The 13756-nt window shown below is 37.3% G+C and overlaps 1 protein-coding gene across 3 annotated transcripts in view; it reads left to right on the forward strand.

Annotated features, from left to right (window-relative positions):
• The window catches only part of LOC138736327 (rho GTPase-activating protein 22-like), a 345123-nt gene that overhangs the window by 9083 nt on the left and 322284 nt on the right, over positions 1 to 13756 (forward strand). Inside the window, exon 2 of one of the 3 annotated variants that reach the window (XM_069885644.1) lies at positions 2794 to 2993. In XM_069885644.1, the coding sequence (XP_069741745.1) occupies positions 2808 to 2993 (186 nt within the window). In that variant the 5' untranslated portion in view covers positions 2794 to 2807. Of the gene's footprint in view, positions 1 to 2792; positions 2994 to 5658; positions 5732 to 13756 lie in introns of those variants that run through there. The other 2 variants (XM_069885649.1, XM_069885650.1) reach the window with 2 other exon arrangements.

Genomic DNA, 13756 nt, shown 5'->3' on the forward strand with positions numbered 1-13756 from the left:
AATGCTGATGAATATGTGGTTCAAAACGCAACCGAATATTCATGTGACCTCTGTATTGTTGCCTCTGTCCTCTGCACCTTATTCATTGCTTTAACTTCCAACTGCAGCGATAACTTGCTGTCCAACTCTGATTTTTTAATGTAAAATTTGAAATTGGGAAGTTGTTCATTGCTGCGATCGGGAGGAACTGGTTAGAGTTCAAATAAATGTTTTAAATTGGATAGTCTATGTAAAAAGATGGCTGTATTTTGGCTGCCTGCCATCACTTAGATGGTAACCAATTTATTCCTAATTGTACGTAAAGCACTTTGAATCAAAGTGCAATGTATTAAATCCACTACATAAATAAACTCCTACCTACTACTCAAGTACATCCATCTGTAACAGATGATCACCTCCTTCCATGGTTCTTGTCAACTTTAACTGTTGCTCACTCAGGAGACTGCAGATGCTGGAACTTGAAGCAAAAACATGCAATGTCTTATGAGCAGAGATCTGACTTTTTGGAGCATAGAAGGATGAGAGGAGAAGATCGTGAGAGGCACAGATGGGGTGGACGGCCAGCACCCATTTCCCAGGGCAGGAATAGCAAACACCAGAGGACATCTGTGTAAAGTGAAGGGAGGGAAGTTTAGGGGAGACATTGGGGTTAAATTCTTTTACGCAGAGAGCTGTGGGCATTTGGAATGGCTTGCCAGGGATGGTGGTGAAGGCATTTAAGAAATTCTTAGACAAGTACATGGATGGAAAAAAATAGAGGGTTATGGAGTAGGGAGGGGTTTAGTATTTCTTTAAAGGAGTATATGAGATGGCACAACATCAACGGCTGAAGGGCCTGTACTGTAGTGTTTTATGTTCTAAAACACAATCTTCAGGAGAAACTTAGCAGGTCGAGCAGCATCAGGAAAGAGAAAACAAATCATCGATATTGTGGTCCTGATGAAAGGTTCTGGCCCACGACTTTGACCAGTCTTTTATTTGACTGTCTGAGTTCCTCCAGCAGATTATGTTTATCTTTCACTCGAGAGGATTTTAAAGATCAGTTTCCTTGTCTCTATGATATCAATTGTATCTGCAGCTCCTCAAAGTTGCTAATTCTTGGCCGGAACATCTTGTGCAACTTTTTTTAAAATAAATAATTGATTGACTTTATTGACCCTTCTTTATCCTTCTGTAAGTCCATAAATTAGGCAACTTGGTAACTGTGTGATGTTTGAACGTAAAAGGTTTTGATGGGGAAAAGTTTGTCAAAACTCAGTCTTTTCCCATATCCCTTAATTCCCCTACGATGTAAAAATCTCTTCAACCTTGTTTTAAATAGATTTACTGAGGCAGTTTTCACTGTTTCAATGGGGAGCAAATTCCATTGATTCAGCACCCTCTTGAAAAAGATGTTCCTTCTCATCTCTGACCTAAATCAACTACCCTGAATCTTGAGGCTATGTCCCCTAACTCTTGTCTCCCCCACCAATGGAAACAACTCTATCTTTCCTAAAGAGAAAAGGAAAATAAAAACACAAAATGTTGGAGAAGCTCAGCAGGTCAAACAGGGTCCTTTATATAATAAAGGTTTTAAAAAAAAAAACCATAACTGACATTTTGGGCTTGAGCCCTTCATCAAGGTATACCAGCAGCCGTCCAAATGAAAAGGTGTGGGGGAGAGGGGAGGTCGTAAAGGCAGGAGGTGATTAAGGGAAAGGGACAGATTGATGTAAACAAAAATAAGGTTACCTGATCATTCACTTCAATTTGTTGTTGAACTAATGCAACTCAGAGAAGAGTGAGGGAGTTGTTGACACCTCAGGGATGATCTAGACATGAACCATTAGCTTTTCAAAATATGTCTGCTCTTTCCAGTAATAAAACAGTGAAACTACTATCTTAAGAAGTCACTTGATGTTCCAGGGGTAAGTAGAAAATACTATATCAATACGAACTCTTATTTCCTCCTTTCAAAGATCACCACATAGTTCTCAAAGAGTTCGCATGTTGTCATTTGAATTGATAGGCTAGCTTACCAAACAAAGTGAGACTGAGTATCTTGAGGGAAGCATAGAGGGATTTGCGATAATCCTTGGTAAATCTCAGAAAAGAAGGCATAGACAATCATAAATGAGAGGCTATCCCGAGAGGAGAGAAAGACCTCGGATGGAAGTTGATGGGAATGGGAGAGAGGTTACTGAGAAATAAATGGGGGAATGGGAAAGATGGGATTGCTAGTATCAATTTAGTGGTCCAATAAGGAATAAAATCTAGGAAAAAAAATAATTAATTTTATTGATTTTTGTTTTTCATTCAAATTTGGATATATAGGCCCGAGACCCTGTTGCACCCAATTAACTCAGAACTCTTGGTACATTTAGAGCAGTGGGAGGAATCTGGGGCCCTCGGGGAAAACCCATGCAGAAACGGGGAGAGCATATAAACTCCTGACAGCTTGGGATTTGAACCCAGGTCCTGATCACTGGCACTGTAACAGCGTTGCGCTAACCACGGTGCCTTATAAAAACTACCTTGATGTTTGAGAAATGTGTTCATGTTGCAATTTTTTTTTAAGATGCTTTAAATATTGATATAGAACTGTAAATTGTTTGGGGGTTTTTGCAAAGACCTAAATTGATGAATTAGCTTTGGGCCAAGCCTGAAATTAATTGAATGATGGAGTTGCTGAAAAAAACATGCATATTTTGTTTCTCAAATAAATGTGGTGTGATTAACCAATGGCAGTAGTAGATTCAGTTCAATGTTGACATCAGTTTGGTTTCTAATTCTGGAATATCTCGCCATTGGCAGCCCGGTCGAAAAGCATGGTGATGGGCGAGTCGATGCGACCCTCCAACAGACTGTCCTCCCCCAATCTCCAGGAACGTGTCTTGAAGTCGGGATGGTTGAAGAAGCAACGGAGCATCATGAAGAATTGGCAGCAGAGGTGGTTTGTGCTGAGAGGAGAACATCTCTACTACTACAAGGATGAGGAAGAGAATAAGCCACAGGTAGAGCGAATTGTTACATTTTCATGAAATCTCCCACCTGTCTTAAACCCGACCTAAGTAACCTACAGAATGCTGGAGGAACTCTGCATCCATGGAGAGCAATGGTTGGTCAGTAACCCTTCCTCAGGATTGGATAGCACAGCAAGACACAGTTGGAAGCCCAAATCAAAGGGTGGGGGAAGAGGGAGAAACAAAGGCTGGCAGAAGATCGGTGAATGCAGATGGGAGGGGAAAATGGGAATAAAAAGCTAAAAGGTGAGAGGAGGAAGGGCAGAGGTTTGAGATCTCTTGCTACTCCTAAAGAGTTTGGGCTTGGAACATCAACTGTATTCCTCCAGCATTCTGAGTTGCCAGCTTTGCAGTATCCACAGCAGTGGTATTCAAACTTTTTTCCACTCATGTAGCACCTTAAGTATTCCCTCTGCCATAGGTGCTCTGTGCTCTGTAAGGGATTGCTTAAGGTGGTATGTGGGTGGAAAGAAAAAGTTTAAAAACCATTGTTTTAATCGTACCTCATTGACTCGTTACGTGCATGGTTTCATAACTCCAAAGATAATGGGCCAATGATAATTTTTCTCAAGCAAATTATTTCAGTAACAATTGGGTCTAGAGCAGTGATTCTTAACCTTCCCTTCCCACTCACAGCCCACCTTAAGCAATCCCTTACTGGATTACTGAAAGTGGGTTGTGAGTGGAAAGAAAAAGGTTGAGAACCATTGGTTTGGAAGATTTAGGATTAACCCACATACAGTTTCCTCACAATTTTTTTTCAATCTTTGGAGATGTATTTACCTTCAGCCCCATTATTTAAAAGAATAATGGGGAAATAAAAGCACAAATTGCTGAAAATGCCATATGATATTTAAAGTGGGATGTGAGTGGGAAGGGAAGGTTGAGAACCACTGCACTAGACCCAATTGTTACTGAAAAATTTTGCTTGAGAAAAATTGTCATTGGCCCATTTCCTTTGGAGTTATGAAACCGTGCACATAATGAGGTTGAAAACCACTGACCTATGGCATAGGGATTACTTAAGGTGGTATGTGAGTGGGAAGGAGAAGTTTCCAAACCACTGATCTACAGTCCTCCTGAAAACAACATACTTTCACTCTGTTCAATGCACATCTTCATCGAATCTGGTCAATCATCTTTGCTTCTTGCACTAACATTAGACGACCGTACACTGATAGATTAGCAACTACTGATGAGCAATGAGCCGTTTATAATTGGAGGGCCAGTGTTTTTTTAATCAGTGACTGGAAGTTATTTTCCTCCCTGTCTACTTTTAACTCAGTATCACACAAGGGACCAGCTAGTTGATTTGTTCTCACATTAAGGGGAATTTCTTCACACAGGGAATGGTGCGAGTGCAGAACGAGCTGCCAGCTGAAGTGAAGAATGTGAGCTCAATTAACATTCAAGAAAAATTTGGGCAGATACATGGATGGGAGGGATATGGAATGCCTGTTGGACTAGGCAGAATTATAGTTCACCTTGGACTGAAAGGGCCAGAGAGCCTGTTCTCTGTGCTGTAATGTTTGATGGTTCTACTTCTTGCTTTTGTGGAGATATTGGTTCTATGTTATGCTTTCACCGCGTAAGGAGTCGGGCTACATATCAGTGTGGCCCTTTTTGGTCGGGTCAGTGGGCCAAATAAGGTTTCAGAACTGTTCACTCTGTCAGTTCATTTTATGCACGGCAGGGGTTTATTAAATCAGCCGATCAATAATATAGGCTTCACTTCAAACTTTTGAAAGGGTCAAAACATCACTGATGTCTGATATATTTATTACATCTACTTTTGCATTATTACTGGAAGGAAACACTTTAGTTACTTGATATTGTTAACAAGATCTTATGTGGTTATATAAATGATAATATACTGTAATCATGCTTTCCCTTGGAGAGCATGTGCATGAGGACAATACCACTTATCATTGATATCAAATAAACAAAGCAATGGGATGAAAGTCTCACCATATAGCGTGCTGCCAGAATGCCAATAATGCTCCCCAACACTAAAAACTGCTCTGCTTGAAGGTTACTAAAGGAGATCCAAATGTCATTTAAACTGAGTCCTGTTCCCCCAAGTGACAATAAATTGGAAAAATCCTTTCAAGTTAATCCTTCTTGTTTGCAATCATCCTTTGCGAACACTGGATGGGCGATGGTGGGGCGAGGAATCAGTGACCTTTCTGCATCTCAATTACAGGGTAGTTGGCTCATCGATGTTCACCTTTGACAGGCTGCAGGATCTTGTGTTGTTTAAGATTACAGGGCTTGTATGTTCCTGTCAGAATTAAAAGTACATCAACAGATATAAGTAGCCTTGGTTTTCAAGAAATGCTGAAGTTGTGATTAAGAAGGAGGAGGTAGTTCCCACTTCCACATATCGGGTTATAACCTTTTCCACATTGTTGGCTAAAAGAGCTAATGTAGTGAAGTATTCTTTACTGATCTACTATAGATGTCTGTGTGCACGTTGTGGATCACTGTACACATTGTTGAGTTGATGTATACATTAGGAAGTCGATATACATGCTGTGGAGTTTAGTGCAAGACTGATACCTCCAGGCTTGCATGCTGGACTTGTGTACATCACAGTTTCTGTCACATAGACAGGAAGTGACATCATCAGTGATGTCATCAGCCTAGATTAAAAACCTGTGTTGGATGCAGGTCAATTTCCTGCATTTTCCACAGCACGTCCACCATTTTGGGAGCTGGTTCACTTGCCGGTAAGTGGGTCGCTACACCATCTTATTTAAATGGAACTATTCAAATCCACCTACTTTGACTCGGTGGCTCTCTTGAATGATGTCATATTTAAGTTTGGAGAAAGTTAGGAGTCGTACATTTAATATCTCTGTTAAATTTGGTGATCTTTTATAAATTATTTCCATGTGACTTAGTATCATTATTTTCCCTTCCGGATTATATTTAATTTCTTTTCTCTTTGTCGGTGAAGGCCAATCAATCAATTTTTATTAATAAATTCTCAGGATGGAAAACCCAGTCTTTTTCTTTTAAGATTAGGTGGGGTTTTAGATAATAAAACTTTTTTTTTGAGTTTGAGGAGAGGAGAATTGTGGTGTAATGCAATATATCATATGTTATAGTGATATTTTTTCCCTTTTTAATTATATACTCCTATTTTCTCCTTGTGTGTTGTTTACCTATATTATTAATAAAAAGAAAAGAAGGTGCATGGTACGTGCAGACAGGTACATGTAATCCTCCATAGTTGATAAGAGTGGATGCCCAAGGGATCGGTGCTGGGTGCATTGTGGTTTGTCATTGATATCAATGACCTGAAAGATAATCTGGTAAATTAGATAAGTAAATTTTCAGATGACACGAAGATTGAGAGGTGTAGTGGAGAATGAGGGTCTCAAAGCTTGCAGTAGTGTGAAAATCAGCCAGACCATAAGAAAACAAACAGCAGAACAGAACCAATTAAGCATACAACAATTTACTTAATTCAACCTTGATAATGCTAGTGGGAGAACAGGTAGAAAGAAAGAGTTTGGTAACTCATTCGCTACACTGAGCCCCACTCAAAGCATATAGAGTATTCATCCCACCTTTATACACCTTTTGTCAGGGGTCTGTGAGAGGCCCTGAAAGTTTCATACATCTGGCAATTCTTGTTTTTGGACAACATTTTCCCAGATGGAGTGCCATAGAAGAGAGGGATCTAAGAATATTGATGCATAAATCCTTGTAGATAGGGTTGTAAAAAGGGCTTTTGGCACATTGGCCTTCAATAATGAAAGTGTTGTGTACAAGATTTAGAATGTGAGTTGAAGTTGTATATGACATTGGTGAAGCCAAATCTGAAGCATTGTGGTTCAGCTTTAGTCTCCTGCCTGGTCCCCTTCCTGCAAGAGAGATGTCAAAAGATTGGAAAAAAAAGTGCAGAGAAAAATGTACAAGGGTGTTTCTGGGGTTTGAGGAGTTGAATTGTAGGGAATGTGCAAACAGGTTGGGATTTTAATTCCTGGAGCATTGGCAAATGAAGGGAGATTTAATACAGGGGTACAAAATTACGATAGGGTAAATGCAAACAAGCATTCTTCTATTGAATTTGGGTAAGACAAGAACAACAGATGAGGCTCTCGACTTTCTTTGTCACTCACATACCTCCTTGAGTAATCTCTCACTAACCACAGAGCACCTATGGCATAGCCATGAGGTTAGTAAGGGATTACTTATGGTGGAATGTCAGTGGAAAGAAAAAGGTTGAGAACCACTGGGACATGGGTTAAGGGAGAAAAGAGAAATGTTTCAGGGGAATATGAATGGGGCTCTTCACTCAGAGGATGGTGAGAGTGGAATGAGCTGCCAGTTGGAGGTGGTGGATACAGGTTCAACTTCAACATTGAAGAGAAATTTGAACAGCTACTACATGGATGGGAGGGGTCTGGAGGGCTACAGGTTGATGCCACTAGGCAGAACAATAGTTTGGCACAGACTAGATGGACCAAGAGGTCTGTTTCTGTGCTGTAGTGCTCCATGATTCTAACAGCAAAGTCTGACCTCACTTTCAGCTAATGCTGAAAAAGACCGACTGTAACCAGAAGTATGTTCAAATCCAAGGGATTTTCTGACTAGAAAACTCTCATTAAAATTTGTATTTATTTTTTCAATTTTTTTTTAGTCAGAAAATCAGAATTTATTGTCATGAACAAGTCATGGAATTCAGGATTTGCTGCAGCGTCATAGAGCAAACATTCATATTATAACCATCTTATGACATCACTAATATATAAAAAAAATAAAAATAATGGTTCTATTGCTACCAAAATAGAAAAGTGAGGCAGTGTCTTTGGTTCAATGATTATTCAGGAATTTGATGGTGGTGGGGAAGAAACTGTCCTTGTGCCACTGAATGCTCGTCTTTAGGCTCCTGTACCTTTTTCATGATGGTACCAGAGTGAAGAAGGCATGGCCTGGGTGGTGGGGGTCTTTAAGGATAGAGGCTGCTTTTTTAAGACTCCGCTTCATGTAGATGTCCTCGATGGAGTGAAGTCTGGTGCCTGTGATGTTGCAAGCCAAGTTAACAATCATCTTGTCCTGAGAGTTGCACCTCCATAAAAGGCTCTGATGGAACCAGCCAGAATGCTTTCCACGTAGAAGTTTTGGAGAGTTTTTGGTGACGTACTAAATCTCCTCAGACATCTCACAAAGTAAGGCTGCTGGCAGGTCTTCTTTGTGATTGCATCAATATGGAGGCTCCAGGACAATCCTCGGAGATGTTGATGCTCAGGAATTTCAAGTTCTTGACCCTCTCCACAAATGAGTCCTCGATAAGGACTGGGTCGTGTTCCCCTGACTTCCTTCTGAAGGAGGGAATTCAATGTTCAAATCCCATCCTTGCAACGTGTTAAACTGAATTTAATTTTGTTTCTAGCACAACATAGATGACCTTGGTACCAAATGGTGTTGTAAAACCCAATCTCTTCTCTAATACAATTCTTGCATATCTAATCACCACATGATGACAACACTGCAACATGATATATCAAAATCTGACAAACTGATGATTTTGCCATTCCCCTGAGGAAAATAACTGACTTTCTCAGTGCAAGTGCTCAAATGAAGCTGACTTACAGTAAATGTTTGCCTTGGAGTGCAATCATCTTGGCTGGACTATGGTACTAAATATTGTATGTATGCTTCACTGCCCACGCTCATCAGTGGGGTATTGATAAAGAACTACTTTCATTAAAAAGTAAAAATTAACATGAAATCCAGAAAACATGTGCTTGCAGACAATAAATCCTGCACTAAGGAAAATATTCCAATCCTGTGATCTCTACACTTCCAGGTCTCTGGCAATTAATTTTTTTTTTTAATTTTTTATTTTTCACACTATAAACCATATTGACCAAGATACATACAGACATTTTTTCTCTTGAATATATAGTGTCATTTTCTCCCCCTTTTCCCCCCTCCCTTCCCTCCCTCCCTCACCCCCTTCCCCATTTATTTGAAGTTCAATCGATAAGATACATTAAACCCGTTAAACAATGTTGTCACTTAATAAAAATAAACAAGAAATTTTACTGAGTCAGTTCTTTTCATTATCTTCTCCTTCTATCATTTTAGGTGGTGGAAGTCCATGGTAGGATTTCTCTATTGTATTTCATATATGGCTCCCATATTTGTTCGAATATTGTGATGTTATTTCTTAAATTATATGTTATTTTTTCTAATGGAATACATTTATTCATTTCTATATACCATTCTTGTATTCTCAAGTTATCTTCTAATTTCCAAGTTGACATAATACATTTTTTTGCTACAGTTAGGGCTATCATAACAAATCTTTTTTGTGGTCCATCCAAATCGAGTCCAAATTCTTTATTTCTTACATTACTTAGGAGGAAGATCTCAGGGTTTTTGGTATATTGTTTTTCGTGATTTTATTTAATATCTGGTTTAGATCTTCCCAAAATTTTTTCACTTTCTCACATGTCCAAATTGCATGAATTGTTGTTCCCATTTCCTTTTTACAGCAAAAACGTCTGTCTGATACTGTTGGGTCCCATTTATTTAACTTTTGAGGTGTGATGTATGGCCTGTGTATCCAGTTATATTGTATCATGCGTAACCTCGTGTTTATTGTATTTCTCATAGTTCCGGAGCATAGCTTTTCCCATGTTTCATTCTTTATTTTTATGTTTAGATCTTGTTCCCATTTTTGTTTAGGTTTACCATTTGATTCCTCATTCTCCTTTTCTTGCAGTTTGATATACATGTTTGTTATAATTTTTTAAATTATCATTGTGTCTGTAATCACATATTCAAAATTGCTTCCTCTGGTAACCTCAGACTGTTTCCCAATTTGTCCTTCAAGTAGGTTTTCAGTTGGTGGTATGTAAACATTGTATCATGAGTTAAATTATATTTATCCTTCATTTGTTCAAAGGATAATAATTTATTTCCCGAAAAACAATTTTCTATTCTTTTGATCCCTTTTCTCTCTCTCATTCTGTGAAGGAAAGGTTATCTATTGTGAAAGGGATTAGTTGATTTTGTGTCAATATTAGTTTTGGTAGTTGGTAATTTGTTTTATTCCTTTCTATGTGAATCTTCTTCCAAATGTTGAGCAAATGATGCAATACCGGTGAATTCCTACATTGCACCAATTTTTCATCCCATTTATATAGTATATGCTCAGGTATCTTCTCCCCTATTTTATCAAGTTCTAATCTGGTCCAATCTGGTTTTTCCCTTGTTTGATAAAAATTTGATAGGTATCTTAATTGTGCGGCTCTATAATAATTCTTAAAGTTTGGTAGTTGTAAGCCTCCTTGTTTGTACCATTCTGTTAATTTATCTAGTGCTATCCTCAGTTTCCCCCCTTTCCATAAGAATTTCTTTATTATTTTCTTTAGCTCCTTGAAGAATTTCTCTGTTAGGTGAATTGGTAATGACTGAAAGAGGTATTGTATCCTTGGGAAAATGTTCATTTTAATACAGTTTATCCTTCCTATCAGTATTAGTGGTAAGTCTTTCCAATGCTCTAAGTCATCTTGTAATTTTTTCATTAATGGATGATAATCTAGTTTATATAGATGGCCGAGATTTTTATTTAGTTGTATACCTAGGTATCGCATTGCTTGTGATTGCCATCTAAATGGTGATTCTTTCTTAAACTTTGTGAAATCTGCATTATTCATTGGCATTGCTTCACTTTTATTTGCATTGATCTTGTACCCCGATACTTCTCCATATTCCTTCAATTTCCTATGTAATTCTTTTATTGATATTTCTGGTTCTGTAAAGTATATTATAACGTCATCTGCAAATAGACTGGTTTTATATTCCTTCTCTTTTATTTTATTTTCTGTTCTTATCAGTTCTGCTAGTGGTTCTATAGCTAACGCGAAGGGTGAGGGAGATAGTGGACATCCCTGCCTTGTTGATCTGCTTAAGTTAAATTGTTTTGATATATATCCATTTGCTGTCACTTTCGCCAATGGCCCCTTATATAATGCTTTAATCCAATTAATATATTTCTCTGGTAGGCTGAATTTTTGTAGTACTTTGAATAAATAATTCCATTCTACTCTGTCAAAGGCCTTCTCTGCATCTAAAGCAACAGCTACTGTTGGAGTTTTATTTCCTTCTACTGCATGAATTAAGTTAATAAATTTACAGATATTGTCCATTGTTCGTTTTTTTTTAATAAATCCAGTTTGGTCTAGATTTACTATTTTTGGTACATAGTCAGCCAATCTGTTTGCTAATAGTTTAGCTATTATCTTATAATCTGTGTTAAGTAGAGATATTGGTCTATATGATGCTGGTGCTAGTGAATCTTACCCTGTCTTTGGTATTACTGTAATTATTGCTGTTTTGCATGAATCTGGTATGTTTTGTGTTTTATCAATCTGGTTGATTACTTCCAGGAGAGGAGGAATTAATAAGTCTTTAAATGTTTTATAGAATTCTATTGGAAATTCATCCTCTCCTGGTGTTTTATTGTTCGGTAGTTTTTTTAATATCTCCTGTAATTCTTCTATTTCAAATGATTTTATTAATTTATTTTGCTCCTCTGTTTGTAATTTTGGTAGTTAAATTTTAGTTAGAAATTCATCTATTTTGTCTTCCTTCCCTTCGTTTTCAGTTTGATATAGTTGTTCGTAGAATTCCCTGAAGTTTTCATTGATCTCCGTTGGATTATATGTAATTTGTTTGTCCTTTTTCCTTAATGCCAATACCATTCTTTTAGCATGTTCTGTCTTAAGCTGCCACGCTAGAATTTTGTGCGTTTTTTCTCCTAGCTCATAATATTTCTGTTTTGTCTTCATTATGTTCTTCTCCACCTTATATGTTTGTAGTGTTTCATATTTTTTTTTTGTCTGCCAATTCTCTTCTTTTAGTTGTATCTTCCTTTATTGCTAATTATTTTTCTGTATTTGTTATTTCCCTTTCCAACTGTTCTGTTTCCCGATTGTAGTCCTTCTTCATCTTGGTTACATAACTTATTATCTGTCCTCTGATGAACGCTTTCATTGCGTCCCATAGTATAAACTTATCTTTCACTGATTCCGTATTTATTTCAAAGTACATTTTAATTTGTCGTTCAATGAATTCTCTAAAATCCTGTCTTTTAAGTAACATGGAGTTTAATCTCCATCGATACATTCTTGGTGGGATGTCCTCTAGCTCTCTTGCCAATAACAGGGGTGAGTGATCCGATAATAGTCTAGCTTTATATTCCGTTTTCCTAACTCTCCCTTGAATGTGGGCTGATAACAGGAATAAGTCTATCCATGAGTATGTTTTGTGTCTACCCGAATAATATGAATATTCCTTTTCCTTTGTGTGTTGTTTCCTCCATATATCCAAAAGTTGCATTTCTTGCATCGATTTAATTATAAATTTGGTTACTTTGTTCTTTCTGTTAGTTTTTTTTTCCAGTTTTATCCATGTTTGAGTCTAAATTAAGGTTAAAATGCTCTCCTATTAGTATGTTCCCTTGCTATCAAAAAGATATCTTGCATAAATTTTTGATCTTCTTCATTAGGTGCATATACATTGAGTAAATTCCAAAATTCTGAATATATCTGACATTTTATCATTACATACCTCCCTGCTGGATCTATTATTTCCTCTTCTATTTTGATTGGTACATTTTTATTGATTAATATAGCTACTCCTCTGGCTTTTGAATTATATGATGCTGCTGTTACATGTCCTATCCAATCTCTCTTTAACTTCTTGTGTTCCACTTCAGTTAGATGTGTTTCTTGTACGAATGCTATATCAATTTTTTCTTTTTTCAGTAAATTTAAGTTTCTTCCTTTTGATTTGGTTATGTATTCCATTAATATTTAAAGTCATATAGTTCAACATAGTCATTTCATACTTTGTTTATCTTTCCTTTCTGTTTCCTCATCACCACCTTCCCTTCTTATCCATTTCTGCTTTTTTTTTGGAACACATTATAAGACAACATTTCTAAAACATAAAATATTTCCACTATTCTCATATCTAAAATTCCTTTAACCCCTATAGTCCCTCCCCTTTCTGAGTTGCCCTTTGTCCCTTGTCGGGCAACCACATCTCCCCTCTTCATTTAGATTTGCGAATCCGCTCGCAAGCGTCAACTGATTTTGCACTGACTGTTATTCTTCCCCACCCAGCCCCCCCAAAAAGATTTTAATCTTCATATATAACAAAGGTCACTCTCTTAATTCCCTCCTTACTTCCCTTCTTCCCTTTCTTTCCCTTCTTAGTTCTTACTTATACTCTTTATATATATATATAAAATGTTGTCATTTTTGTTCTTGTTACATCTTTTCATCTCTCTGTCTGTTTTGTAGTTGTTCTACAAATTTTCGTGCTTTTTCTGGATCCGAGAATAGTTTTCTTTGCTGGCCCGGGATAACTATTTTAAGTACCGCTGGGTATTTTAACATAAATTTATAACCTTTTTTCCATATGGTCATTTTTGCTGCATTAAACTCCTTCTTCATCTTCAGGAGTTCAAAAGTTATATCTGGATAGAAAAAAAAATTTTGACCCTTGTATTCCAGTGGTTTTTTGTCTTCTCTTATTTTTTTCATTGTCTTCTTCAATATATTTTCTCTTGTCCTATATCTTAGGAATTTTACTAGAATGGATCTTGGTTTTTGTTGTGGTTGTGGTTTAGGGGCTAATGTTCTGTGTGCCCTTTCTATTTCCATTTCTTCCTGTAATTCTGGCCTTCCGAGGACCCTGGGGATCCTTTCTTTTATAAATTCTTT

This window comes from Narcine bancroftii, chromosome 6 (genome assembly GCF_036971445.1).
Source record: "Narcine bancroftii isolate sNarBan1 chromosome 6, sNarBan1.hap1, whole genome shotgun sequence".
In the NCBI taxonomy this organism is placed as follows: Eukaryota; Metazoa; Chordata; class Chondrichthyes; order Torpediniformes; family Narcinidae; genus Narcine; species Narcine bancroftii.